The following is a 13,555-nucleotide window of genomic DNA, read 5'->3' as shown; positions in this document are numbered from 1 at the left end:
AGAGGCAGGGCGGGCGGTGGGGCGCCGGTTGCCACGGTGACGGGGAGGCGGGAGCAAGCGGGCGGCGGCTCCTGAGGGGGCCGGCCGGTGAGCTACGGCGGGAAGAAGGGCCTTGCTGGCCTGGGCCCGTGTTGCTTAGCCCCCCGCCCCGGAAAGGGCACCGTCGGCTGGGGACGGCGGCGCAGAATCGCCCCCGGAGCTGTTCGCGCCGGAAAAGAGGGTTTTGTCCCCCCGATCCGCGCCGGGAGCGCCCAGTAGCACAGTTAGTGGCTGGGCTGGGCTGGGTTGGGTTGGGTTGGGAGGGCGGCCGTGGCTGAGGTGGAGTTGGCGGTGGGGGGGAAGGCTGCAGTGTGGATGGAGCCTGCGGTAGCGACCCGCATCGATAAGATACCGCTTAGGCGGCAGGACAAAAAAACAAAACCCAAAAAACTTCAGGGCTTCGCGGAACAATTAAATAACTACAGTGGCAAGAATGCCGGGGAGGGGGAATCAGCAAGGACTCGGATTAGCACGAATTAAACCCGGAGATGCTTGGAGTGTTTTGCTCAGAAGGGACTTTGAACAAACAACCCTCCGGTCTGTGATCCAAAGGGGGACCCCTTAGGAAGCTGTTTAGACCTAAATGTGAACTAAACTGTGTTGTGCGCGTAAATACATAAAAACACATTCCTTCTTGCCACCACTTTTTCCTTCAAACAGAAGCTAAGTTTTCCCGTTGTGTTCCTTGCTCTTACAATGGAAACGCTTTGCTGATCTCTGCTTTATGATAATACCCTTTAAAATATTACCCCGAAAGAGCAGAGCAGCTGAATACAGCGGTATAAACCATTCACAAATAATCCCTGCGGCCCTGTGGAAAGTGAAGTGAAACCACCAGGAAAAAAAAAAAAACCAAAAAAAGAAAAGGGAAATTACCTCCTTAAAATAAGACTATCTCATTTTATACCCGTCATGTTTTTTCGCATATCCATACGCGTAATGGATACGCACGCCCGGGTTTATAAAGCGCTCCAGGCCCCAGCGTTTTGCGCTTCCCCCTGAGGTGCGCCGGGGCCGGGGCCTCGGCCTCCCTTCCCGACGGGGAGCCGGGCGGCTCTTCCGGTGGGCCCCGGGCTTCCCGCGGGCAGCGGAGCGGCCCTGAGAGGCAGTGCCGGGGAGCCTGGCTGGAACAAAGGATGGGGGTGCCACTTCTTTCCAGCCCCTGCTGCGGAGGGGCACTGGGAGGGGGACAAACGCTGGCGTGTCCCCGAGCTGAGGCAGGGGTGGCATTGCCGTCGATATCCGCAGTGCAGCCGCTGCTCGCCCCAGCCCGGAGCCGGGCGGGTAACGCTCGCCCGCGGCTAGCGGGAGGGCTCGGGCACAGGGGAGCACAGAGAAAAGCCGGTAAACTTCTGCCCTTCGGGGACAGGGATCCCCAAAGATTTTGGAAGAGGGCAGAGCAAACAATGGTACGTTTACAGTAATGAGAAAGTGTTCCATTAGCAGAACAGTGGTTTTTTTGAGGCTTTGCTGTGTGCCTTTAAATACAAGTGAACTGGTGGGAAATTACAGAACTGTGGCAATATGCAAACCACCTGTGTGGATGTTTGCTTTAAAAAACAAAACAAAACAACAAACTATGCTTAAGATGAATGGAAGATCTTTACCTGCAGGTAAACGCAGTTATGACGGGACGGGCAAAGCATGAGGATCTGTTGCTTCTGCTAATTGCACTGGCTGTGTTCTAGGTTCTGGATGTAAGAAATATGAATGACTGGCAGAGGAAAAGCCCTCTAGACTGGGAAACTTACGTGAACAAAATGGTGAAAGTTGCTGCAATCGAGAAACATGAATACGAAGGATGGGTCTTAACGGTTGATCCAGTTTCTGCCAGGTAAGTGCCAAAGCTTTTGTTTCTGTAGAGCTAGGAGAAAACAAGTTTTTCAGGAAGATAAAAGATCCCAAGACTGAAGCAAACTTACTTGGAGCAAAAACTGCAAGTTGGGGCTGTGTGTCTGTTTTTTTTTTTAAATTGGCAAGGCCTAAGAGAAAGCAATATTGTAGTTGATGAGATCAGTTCATCTAAATTCATTTTAATCTCATTCAAAGGACTATTAAGTTTGGGGAATGGATAACGCCTGGATTCATTCTGACTTCATTGTAGACCTGATGTTAGTACTTTAAATGATATCCATACGTTTAGGACTACTTTTAATAATATCCTGAGCCCCGCTTCACAAAGAGAGCAGGACTGCAGGAATGTTTTTAATGCTTTAGGTGTTCAAATCCTTATCCTCTGTCCAGAGTTCTCACACCAATGTCCTGTTTTCCTCTCCAGCTGGACAGCCATAAGGGTGTAGTGGCTGCTTTGGAGAGGACGCAGGGAAAATCGTCAAGGGCATTGGCCAGAAAGTGGTACTACAGTTCTCTGGTAACTTGAAAACAGGGTTTGAAAGGCAAAACGCACCAGGGAATAGTCAGAAATTTGTCTCCTTGCTGCCGGAGCTTTTTAATACCTTTTTGGTTGTGACCTTGTCCCATGTGAGCACAAGATGGAGGCTAGAAACTGGAACATCCAGCTTCTGATGTGTTTCAGAAGAATTGATTGTTGCTTCAACTCTGGAGTAGCTCTGATACTCAAATCTTCTCTTGGAGTTGCTTGCCATTTCAGTAGGAAAGGTGCGCCCAGCTGTGAGTGATTCTGGTTGTGGCCCAGGCTACAATCAAGAAATAATTCACTGCACATTTCCCAAGAAGCCATTACTTCCACTAGTGGTGGCAACAGTAGATGAGCAAAGCATCGGCATCAAATTCTGGAATTTTTCTTCCCACAAGAGAAAGAAAATGGTTTCTGATCCTCTTTGTTGATATATGGGGAAGAGATCCTAGAAATATCCTACCTATATTTTAGGACTTCTGGGATGTAAATGCCCTTGGGAAAAGACCAGGCTGCTTCTACAGGAGCCTGAACCTGCTCTGCTGTGTTCCTGTTGTAATACTCAAGCTATAGTTTTCAGTTAAGAAACTAACAACAGTCATTAAAAAAAAATAATTTATTCTTTTAGTAATGATCAATAATTAAATATGAATAATTTGTCATTAAAAGGTTCTAGTGTTAGCTGCCACCATTGCCTTCAGCGTTCAAAGTGCTGAATGTATGAAAGTATCATTGTTTTTGAATGTTGGAAGACTTAAGGTTCTTTAGCAAGGTTGGGAATGCGGCACAAAAAATATTTATATTCCCAGCCCTGATTTTAATGTACATTTTGCTTTTTTACGATAACGCTCTGCTTGATAGTACCTAGAGTAGTTTCAAATTCAAGGCCAGAAGTTACTCGCGAAGCCCCACGTTTTCAGTATTTTAAGGGTATAGCAGCATGATTTTCAAGAAAAATGCTGGGTACTTGATGTTGCCTAAATATCCGGGTTACGCTGATGCTAATGAACACTCATTTCCAAGAATCTTGGCCTGTGTTTCTCAGTCTTCAGTTCAGTACAGTGACTCATACATCCTTCTTTCCTTGGCAGTATTGTCCTTGCAACATTCCTGGAGAATGAAAAAGTGTCCATATCAGTTGTCTTGGGCCATGCCATCCAGGAGGTTGAAATACTGAAAGAAGGAGACGATGAAATGAAGCAACGGCTTTCTTGCATATTTGCACCTGAAGAAAGCAAAGCCTACAGCCCGGAGGAAGAGGAAAAGAGGAAGAACGCCTTGAAGACTTGGCTAGAAACAAACCACATCCCCGTAACAGAGCAAGGGGAATCGGGAAGAACACTGTGTGTGGCGGGGGTATTAACTATTGACCCGCCATATGGCCCGGAGGAGTGCAGCAGCTCCAATGAGATTATTCTCTCTCGGGTTCAAGGCTTGATACAGGGCTACCTGGAAAAACAACAGTGATGTCTGCTGTTTAAAGCAGTTGTCTTCAGGAACGGGTCTACCCAGCCCATTTTAGGAACTGTCCTGGGTATCGATATTCACTATTTGCGAAAATGCCAGGGTTAGGTACTTGTGTCTGATTTTTGTATGTTAAGAAAGGGATAAAACAAGCAGCATAAACTAAAAGCACAAAGCATTTTTCCATGCACTTTTTTTTTTTTTATTAAAAGCAAGCCATTGGATAATGATGATGTATTAAACTGATATATCAGTTTACTATATCAGTATTAAGTTGATATAACAGTTTAATAAGTATTTTTGTAACAGTTTTGTGAAAGATGATATATGATAAATTTAAACTGTCCCTTTTCCTCTGCTTTTAAAATTAATTTAATTAATTATCTAGTGGTGTAGGCATGTTGATTTGAACTGCTTACCAGATTTATGTTTTTTTCCGAAAGGGAATTGTGACACTTGAAATTCCCAAACCAGATGAGAAAACTGTTCAGAAAGCTTTTTCAGAAAAAGAAAGCTTGTTCAGAAAGAATCATTATGTGATTATTCCTGAGATTATTAATCTAGTCAGGAGTCTTAGAGCCTTCATTTTTCTCTTTGTGTATTGATCTGTTCTGTCTGATTGTGAGAGAGCACCAAATAACCTGTTAGTGTGCTCAAATGCATTTGAAAAGTCTGTCTAACCCTTGTTAATAAAAGGCCCTCCTCATTCCTGCTGTAGTTAATTTAAAATTACTTTGGATTGGTGAGGTTCATGCTGACTTCTCTTAAAAATCCTTCACTCTACTTACGCTCCTGTTGAGAGGTATTAGTTGTTTAACTTAAATAGGTTTTAATTAAAATAAATTACTTAGGGTTATAATACGGTGTGACTTATGCTGTCTGCTTAGCTTTACTTAGAAGTAGCTAGATTTGCTGAAGCCTTTACGCTACAATAGAGCTAATTTTCTTGGTAATTTTCCTAGCAGCTCGTAGAGTGCTGTGTTCGGTCTTTTAGTAGAAGAAAAGAGTGCTGTGTTCAGTCTTTTAGTAGAAGAAAAGAGGGTTTTAGAAGACCCCAGACCAAAAATCGCCATTGGACTAATAGACATGTGAACAGTGTGTGAGGGGCAGGTGTATATAGATCTCAGGGGTATAATAGTCCAGGGATTTCTTTGCTCCGGGTCCCTCCCTTTTTGGAGACACCCAGCCCAGGCTGATCCTGCTGCTGTACCTTTCAATTATTTATTTTTACAAAATCCGATGCCTGAGACTCTGCTGCAGGAAACCCAGGGTCGAGCCTGAGGAAGGAGGGAGCGTCCCCAAGCATAAGCGTGTGTGCGGGGTGGGAAGGGGCACCCGTTGGCTCACGGGGGTCACCCGGTGCAAAGGGACCCTGGTCGTGGTGGTGACAGACTGGGGTGGTGCGTATGCCACTCCGGGGACAGGGTGTGAATGCCTGGGCAGCGGCTTCTCCTGTAATACTCCTCTGCCTATCTCCCTGAGAATGTCGGTAGATGCCAACGCAGGAATGCTCCAGCTGCCTGCCTGGGTGAGGGCACTGACTGGGCAGTCCCCTTGGCGCTCCAGGGCACCCAGTTGCGATGCATACGGTGTGAGAGCTGGTGTCAGGTCACACTCCACTCAAGAAACTTAAGAACAGCTTAAGAATGCCTCGTTACAAGGAAGGTAAAGCCTCCTACCTCCTCACCAGGGAACAAGGAGCTTGGCAGGCTCCGAGGCAATGCCAGCAGGGCCGGGAGCTGAGTTACCAGTCTGGCGTGAGAGGCCATGACTGAAACAAGCGGTTCCTGTCTCCTCAGCACCGCCCTGCCTTCCTCACAGCCGGGCGCGCTCCGCTGGGAGCTCTCGCCTGGGGGCGAGCGGCGGTGGCCGGTGGCCGATGCCCGTGAGGAGCCCCGCTGGCCCCCCAGACGAGACACTCCGCAGCGGCCGCAATGGCGGCAGGCCCCAGGCGGCGGATTCGGCGCGCGCCCCGCGCCGGGTTCTCGCGAGACCTGCCCCCGTTGCCAGGAGACCGGAGCCCGCCCCCCGTGCGGCTGCCGGGGCGCAGCGCGCACGCGCGGCGGCCGATCCCTCTATATAAGGGTCGCGCGCGCGGGGGCCGGGCCTGTCGCCGGGAAGATGTCGCGCTACGGGCGATACGGTAGGGGCGACCGGGGCCGGGTGAACCGGGGGTGAGGGGGCGCGGGGCGGCGGCGTTCGCGCCGCGCTGAGGGTGAGAGAAGGCGGCCGTTGCTCCAGGCGGGCGGCTGTGAGGGGAGATGGCGCCAAGGAGGGAGACGCGGCGGGCGGGCCACCGCCGTCCTGCGGCCGCGGCCCCCGTGAAGACCGGGCCCTAACGGAGAGCGGGGGGGGGGGGAGGCGGTGAGGGACGGCGCGGCGGCTGGAGCCCACCAAAATGGAGGCGGTGTCAAAGATGGCGGCGGGCGGCGGGGGGAGGGGCGGCGGGGGTGCCGCGAGCGCGGCCGCGTGCCCGGCGCCGCGCCTGCGCGCTGCGGGCGGTGTGCGGGGCCCGGCCCTGACATGGCGTCCGTCCCGGCAGAGACCAAGGTGTACGTGGGGAACCTGGGCACGGGCGCGGGCAAGGGCGAGCTGGAGAGAGCCTTCAGCTACTACGGGCCCCTGAGAACCGTGTGGATCGCGAGGAACCCGCCGGGGTTCGCCTTCGTGGAGTTTGAAGACCCGAGGGATGCTGAGGATGCTGTGCTCGGCCTCGATGGAAAGTATGTGCATGCCTAAAACCTCCCTCACTGCTCTGTCTTTAGTTTCTGACCTCCTCAGCCCACACCCATCATTGATAGCCATTCTGTGTGTAACGATCACAGAGGAGAAGAGCATTCCTGTGATTAATACGTATCATGTCTTGCAGGATAATATGTGGCTCGAGGGTGAGAGTGGAAGTGTCAACGGGGATGCCTCGTCGCTCCCGTTACGACAGGCCTCCCGCACGGCGCCCCTTTGACCCTAATGACAGATGCTATGAGTGTGGTGAGAAAGGCCACTATGCTTATGATTGTCACCGCTATAGTCGCCGAAGGAGGAGCAGGTACGTGTGGGGCCAGAGCGGCTGGGTTGCTTCACCGGTGCACTTTTGTGTAGCTCTTGTTAGCAAAGAACAGAATGTTACGCCAGTTTTAAATCTTAATGTTGTAAGTCAACAGGTGTATATCACTTTTTTTTTTTTTTGCTAATACATATAAAATGTTAATATCTTAATAATCAACCTGGTCAAAACCTTTCAGGTTTCTTCGTTTGAGTCAGTCGCCTTGATTCAGAATGTCACGAGCCTTAAGATTTCATGCTGAGGCGCCTTGCAAATCCGACACTTAAGATCCTCCTAGACCTTGAGGTGATCAGCATAAGAGGCCAGATCCCCTCGAGCCATCTACACGTAGCTTCACCTTATTCTTTAAGGGCAGAAAATTTGAGACGGTGATCGCCGTAACAGTAAATTTGGCTTTCAATTGGGGCCCCCCTCCGGTTTAGAAAGAGGAACACCAGATTGACCACATTCCCACCTAGAAAAATCTTCTTGCGTCAATCAAGCCTCACCCTGGCTCATTGGGCTGTCAGTTTGATCGTCGTTAGATTGAAGAGAACACCTAGATGCAGCGATCGGCTATAGATACTTCTAGACCGTCTAGATCTGCTAGACCTTGGGCCAAAGAGGGTCGACCTGCAAACTTGCAAGGTTTATTTTAAATACGCATTACAGTGTTTTCTATTCTAATGTAATTCTGCAATGTAATTCAGCTTTTAACATTTTTCTAGGTAGTAAATGCTCAAGACAAGTAGGCCCAGACATTTTTCCAACTGACAGATGCTAGTGGTGTGGTTTTTGTTGTTTTGTTTTGTTTTCTTTTCTTTTTTTTTTTTTTTTTTTTTTTTTTCTTTTTAGTTGTCTGAAATCAGTTTTGACTTCAGCAGGGCCTCACGTGCACCGATTGCTGCAGCTGTTTCCTGATACCTGTTTTCTCTAACCTAAAACCAGGTCCCGGTCTAGATCCCGTTCAAGGTCCCGTGGAAGAAGATATTCTCGGTCACGCAGTCGGAGTCGTGGTAGGAGGTAGGTTTCTGGCTGCTGTGTTTTCTGTCTTTGTCTTACTTCTCCCTCTGCTCCACCGCTTTCTGTAACCTTGTGAAAAGTACCTTGTAATCATTTTTGTGGGGTTTTTTCCCTTTTTTGTTTTGTAGATCGAGGTCAGCTTCGTACCGCAGGTCCAGGTCAATCTCTCCTCGTAGGTATAGATCATTTTCACCCCGCAGATCTCGATCTGGTTCTTTAAGGAGATCAAGGTATGTGTTTTATAGTAAGCCTGCAACACTGTTGGAGGGAATGTAACCTGTTGCAGTTAACGTTAAGTTTGTATTTTGCAGTCCATGTGTTTGCAGGAGCCTTTGTGGTGTTACATCCCTGAGGGCTACACTGAATGCTTTCTTTGAAGTTAAAAACTTAGGCATATAATTTTGGAACTGCTGTTTATGAGTGTTTTTTTTTTTTTTTAATACTATACTATAGTTACAGCCTTGATCTATGGTTAAGGTTTCCTACTTCACCTTCAGGGATACAGGGAGTAATTATGCTTAGTCGTTTAGGGCAGTAGGATTTCTTATGCGGATGCTAGTACTGGACAAATGTACTACAGCTTTTTAATAATAAAAAGTTGCTTCTGCAAAACTCATGGTTGTAACAAAATTGTCTGAGGTTGATATCATAGGAGTCAAAGAATTCTACGTCACCTGTATGAATTATGTAGTAGTAGTTGAGCTTTCATTGCTTTTTTTGTAGGTCTAGGTCCAGATCACGTTCAAGGTCCCGGTCTGTTGTATGGCCTCGAAGCAGGTAAGATAATTGTTTTAATTCAAATCCATAATAGTTTGGGGGGGGTGGGGTGTATGTGGTTTTTTTTCTTCCCCAGGGTAATTTGGCTGGAAGGGCTTAGAAGGTTATGTAGCATGGCAATATTTGCGCTTAATGTTAATAATTTATGCCTCTTCACAGACTAAAGTAGCCATTGTTTTCTTGTAATAAACATAAGTTTGTTTTGGTCTGTGGCTACTATATGTATATGTAGCCATAAACAAAGCGTATATATGCGTGCAAGCCGGCACAGGCAGTACACAGGAAGAACTACAAAACCATGGATGAAATACAAAGAGTAAATTTTTATATTCAGTACCTTGCCAACCGGGGGGATGCTCGAAGCAGCACTCAGGCAGAGGCACCCAGGTGGGGACAGAGGCAGGGACAGAGGCACTGCGGAGCTTGGTCCCTGCTAGAGGATCAACAAACTTGCTGTTTTTACCTGTTTATCAGGGATTGACGCAGGCGTATCTTACCACTGTGCTTTGATCTTGCCCATAGCAGGGCAGGAATCTCAAGCATGTTCCATCTGAGTCTATCACAGGCCTATGTTACCTAAACACAGATGTTCTACTTGTGTTACAACAATTAGTATGATATACTTGGTTTTTGACACCCCAGCTGCAAGTCACTTGAGCACATTTACGATCCTCCTTGCCAATATTCTGGTAATTTCCCCCAATAAGATTTAAAGTCTAGGGAGAAGTTTTGAAAACTAGTTAATGCCGATGCATTTAGAGAATGCTTGACCTTATGTCCTGCAGGAAATGCTGCTTAGGTTTTTCTTGACATGTTGGTTTTTTTGTAAATCCCAAATGTTGGGGGGGGGGAGAAGTAATGAGAAGGTTGCCATTGTTGGCTGAACTCTTGCTTACGGCTTTTTACCTTTGTCAGTTCCGGTTCTGAGCATTAAATCAAATTAAATTGCTGTAGTGTTAACAAATGCGTAAGATGCTTGACTTCAGAGGTTTGGAAGGCTGAATGAATCAGGACCTTAATGTCACAGGTAGTGTTTTGAAGGACTTCTCTGACATCTGTCCCTGGTTTTGTGGATCTGAATGTTTTCCATGATGAAATGGAAGTTGAGGAAAATGGATATAGAGTAAACGCCTCCTGCATTATTTTCCTCTGTCCTTTGTGTTAAGTCTTAGTTGGAAGAAGGGTGAAAGAGTAGGATAACAACGTGATGGACGTGAGAGCTCATAAGTTGGAAGAAGTCGTTTTTGTTTTGCATAAGAATGGGGAAGAGAAATGATTTTTAGGGGTCTGCCTTCTACCTTAGGACTTGCACATTCAGCCTTTAAGGGGATGATGATGATGATGGGTATTACTAGAGCTGTCCCGACTTATTATCCAGAGGCCTGTAGTGCAGGAGGTGACTAGCCAGGCTCAAGTTGCATGCTGCTACTGTGGAGGAGTCTGGATACAGCTGATGTTGCTTGGTGACTGCTAGTGTTGTGGGACAGTCGTGTTCCTGTGTGAAAGGCGTGCTACTCGTGTTGAAATTTCTGAGGAATGCTGACTTTGTGTAAGGTCTGCAGTTGGCAGTGGTGGGAAGTGGTGATTGTGAAAACTTTTTTCTGTGTTAGCCAGTGCTGGTCCTCTGCTAGTGCAGCAAAACACTAGTACCTAACTGGTGCTGCTTCTGGAGCTTTTGATCTTCAGTCCTGCTTTGTTGCTGTGCCTCTCAGAAGGAGGATTTGCCATCAGTTCTTGCAGTAAGATGATGCTCTTGTGTGCTGCCTTACTGTATTTCTTACCAAAGGAAATAATTCTTATGCTACCAAATACAAGTTCTGGGTAGTTGCCAGCAACTCCATGCTGTGTAACGGTGATACAGTAACAAAATTGCCGGTTATAGTGTTAGGAACTGTAACAGATGACACCTCAGCATAGTGAGCAGGAAGGTTTCAAAGCAGTGGCACAGAACTCTTTGTTTAACTTATGCCAGCATTGTCCATGTAGTATTTTTTGTAAGTTAATAGGCTGTGTAAAGGTGAATCTTGATTACCCTTTAAAAACAGTTGTGAGCAATTTCTTACTTTTTTTGGCCAAGTCTATTAAACAACTGGCTGTCGTGAACACTGGACTTTCTGATGTCCAGTAATACCACATGCCTGAATTCTGACACTCTAGGAGGACAAATATTTTTTTTAAGTAACAGCAAATACTGGAGTTGATAAAGTAACACGATAAATGTGGGAGGAAAGTCTCACTGTTGGAGTAGATTTTAATTCATAAGATGAACTGGGAATAGTTTTACACGTTAGTAGCCAGATATTGAAGAGAAAACTGAAATGCTGTTTTCATTGGGAGAACTGATGAAGGAACTATGTTACAGTTGAATAGAAGTGGCACTGGGAACTTGATCTGGGGAATACATCAGCTCTTCAGCACACGTGCCTGATTCTGGCCTCTTAATGTGCTATTAAAAGATGTTCTAAGATGGCACTTGAAACCGTTTCCTTTACGGAAGGGGTACTTGCAGGTGGGGAGAAAGTCTGGGAGCCTGGTACAAGGTCCTCTCTTCTGTGAAAGTGGTAGCTGAAGTTTTGCTGGGGAGCTTCTTGTGGTTGTACTCTTGTCTTCTCATAAGTGGGGTCTCTGCAATAAGAGCTAAAAGATTCTGCTGAAACATCACGAGAAGAGTCTGCAGCACCAGAGGCTTCCTCTCTGGTTTGTGATGCCACGTAGTATGAATTTGCTGTTGCTGGTTTACCTAACTTTCATTGTATGTGCTTGCCACTGGCTGCTTCGCTGAGCTTTATTTTTCTCCTGTTATAGGTCTGGGTCCCATGGTAGATCTAAATCTGGCTTACCTGCTAAAAGGTGAGCGTGTAAATACAAGTAGCACTCAGTATTTTTTTTTTTTTTTTGGTCATGATTCAAAATCTCTGCTTTGACCAGTATTTCAGTTGCATGTGGAAGAGGGTTTTTTGTTTTTTGTTTTTTTTTTTTTCTCGTTGTTGTTGTTTTGGGTTTTTTGTTCGTTTTTGTTGGTTTGGGGGATTTTTTTAATAGCTGATTTTAAAATATTTTTAATACGTTATTTTTATGGGGCTTTTTATAGCTGATTTTTGCAGGACAGTAGGCAGTTCTTCGAGAAGGATTGTGGATGCAGGTTTTTGTTCAACCCATGGTCATGACAAAGTATTTTTTACAGGATTTGGGGCATATCTTTCCCTACCCTTGTTGTAAACTGACTGTAGTTCTCAGTCTTCCTGACTCTCCTCTACTTGATTCGCTGCTCCTGCTTTGCAGGGTCACTGTGATCATTTTTTAGCTACTTTGAAGCTGTGTGTTGCTCTTTTCCTGAGGGCTCTGGCTTTCAGCAGTTTTCCTTCTCCACTGCAGCTTCTTGCTTAAAGTAATTGTGTATACTTGCTATCAGCATTAAGGGTGGTGTCTTTTAACAACATCAAACTGTTCTTACTGTTTTTACATGGCCAAAAGTGGTTACTGAGTGTATACAGATTCACCACATTGATTGTTTTGGTTTGTGTTTGTTTTTTTTATTTAACAGTCGCTCAAAATCCAGATCACCATCTCCAAAGAGAAGGTAGGAATATCTTAAAACTGGAGTGTGCCATGCAGTTACATAGAACTAGTGTCTGGAGTGCTTGCTATAGAAGTTAACTTGTGCAAGGATAAAAGCTTAAAAGTTTTTTACTTGTCTTAGTTTGTGAACTATGAAAAGATGAATTCTTACGAGCACTTCCTACTATGAAAGGATGAATTTTTATGGGCACTTCCTACCGCTGGTAGTTAGAACTTCATGATAATAATGCTAAGGTAGCCTACTTGAAAGAAATCTTACAGGACAACAGAAAATGTGGGCAAGTGAGAATCAACTATCACAAAGTTCCTCGGGAATTCAGAATCTGGGAAAGAAGCGAGTACTGTAAGGTATGGAGCAAACCACGAATATGTTGTAGGATTAAATTCCTGCTAGTGGCTCCTGACAGCTGGCTCTCAGTTGCAGAGCTGCCAAGTTCTGCTATGTGCTGTGAAGTAAGAAGCAAGTTCTCTTATCTAATGAGAGAAGTATGTGCTGGAATTTACCTAGTCTGAGATCGTGCCCGAAACTGGAACCGTGCAGGTTCTGGCAGAGTAAGAATTCCTCTGCACCGCTGGAGCACAGCCTCCAAGGTGCTTTCTGAGCAGGTTTGATGGTTCACACAGCTGATGTCTCTTATTTTGCCTGACCTTTTCAAGCTCAAAGCAGTTGTTATTTCTAAAGGTGTAAAATAGAACACTTCTGTCATTATTCATGAACTGTAAATGAAAACTGTGGGGAGGGGTGTTGTGAGGTGGGGGGGGAGGGCTCCTGAGCAGAGGAAACCTGGGGTAGCACCCACAGTTTCTGTTGGTTTTGCTGTTGGAGCCGCTTTTAATCTTTTTCTTTCCCTTTCAGTCATTCACCATCAGGAAGCCCTTGAAGGAGCGCAAGTCCTGAAAGAATGGGTTCAAATTTAAAAAGTTTAAGAAGAAAATTTATTTTGTTTACATTATTATAAGGGATTTTGTGGTGTCTTTATAAATGTAAGGGCTTAGTCCTAGAAGGCTGTTTCTATTGACTAACAATTGGCATGAATCTGGATCTTTAAAAAGTCTTATTAGGAGACTAATGCAAAACTCTTTTTGTTGTGTTAACGTTCTGTGATCTGGAAACGTTGGGCTTTTTTTATTGGCGCATTGAAATAAACTGTGCATTTCTAACTAAGAAGTATTTTGTGATAACCCTGCTGTTTCTGTTAATATTGGGGTAGCCGAAGCAGGTCGGGTGTTACTGTGGTGAAAAGCAGGAGGAG

The 13,555-nt window shown here is 46.0% G+C and overlaps 2 protein-coding genes across 7 annotated transcripts; both read left to right on the top strand.

Annotated features, from left to right (window-relative positions):
• The first annotated feature begins 29 nt into the window (after nt 1-29).
• GEMIN6 (gem nuclear organelle associated protein 6) lies at nt 30-4,597 on the top strand. 4 transcript variants are annotated; one of them, XM_054195387.1, is made up of 3 exons: nt 30-262; nt 1,653-1,873; nt 3,508-4,597. In XM_054195387.1, the coding sequence occupies exons 2-3, from the start codon at nt 1,746-1,748 to the stop codon at nt 3,881-3,883; spliced, it is 504 nt and encodes a 167-aa protein (XP_054051362.1). In that variant the 5' UTR covers nt 30-262; nt 1,653-1,745; the 3' UTR covers nt 3,884-4,597. The 4 variants fall into 4 exon arrangements, with proteins under 4 accessions (XP_054051362.1, XP_054051361.1, XP_054051359.1 ...); XM_054195386.1 differs by having other exon boundaries at nt 32-262; nt 1,728-1,873; XM_054195384.1 differs by lacking the exon at nt 30-262 and adding an exon at nt 1,080-1,448 and having other exon boundaries at nt 1,728-1,873.
• Nucleotides 4,598-5,903: 1,306 nt separating this feature from the next.
• On the top strand, nt 5,904-13,470 carry LOC128906771 (serine/arginine-rich splicing factor 7-like). Of its 3 annotated transcripts, XM_054194639.1 has the most exons (9): nt 5,904-6,023; nt 6,423-6,603; nt 6,750-6,926; nt 7,872-7,946; nt 8,075-8,176; nt 8,670-8,723; nt 11,529-11,573; nt 12,268-12,303; nt 13,159-13,470. In XM_054194639.1, exons 1-9 carry the CDS (start codon nt 6,002-6,004, stop codon nt 13,181-13,183), a joined length of 717 nt encoding a protein of 238 aa, XP_054050614.1. In that variant the 5' UTR covers nt 5,904-6,001; the 3' UTR covers nt 13,184-13,470. The 3 variants fall into 3 exon arrangements, with proteins under 3 accessions (XP_054050614.1, XP_054050615.1, XP_054050616.1); XM_054194640.1 differs by lacking the exon at nt 11,529-11,573; XM_054194641.1 differs by lacking the exons at nt 11,529-11,573; nt 12,268-12,303; nt 13,159-13,470 and adding an exon at nt 10,334-11,522.
• Nucleotides 13,471-13,555: the final 85 nt, after the last annotated feature.

Source organism: Rissa tridactyla, chromosome 3 (assembly GCF_028500815.1).
Source record: "Rissa tridactyla isolate bRisTri1 chromosome 3, bRisTri1.patW.cur.20221130, whole genome shotgun sequence".
Taxonomy (NCBI): domain Eukaryota; kingdom Metazoa; phylum Chordata; class Aves; order Charadriiformes; family Laridae; genus Rissa; species Rissa tridactyla.
Note: the sequence above shows the minus strand (reverse complement) of the source record. Positions and strands in the feature narration are given on the sequence as shown.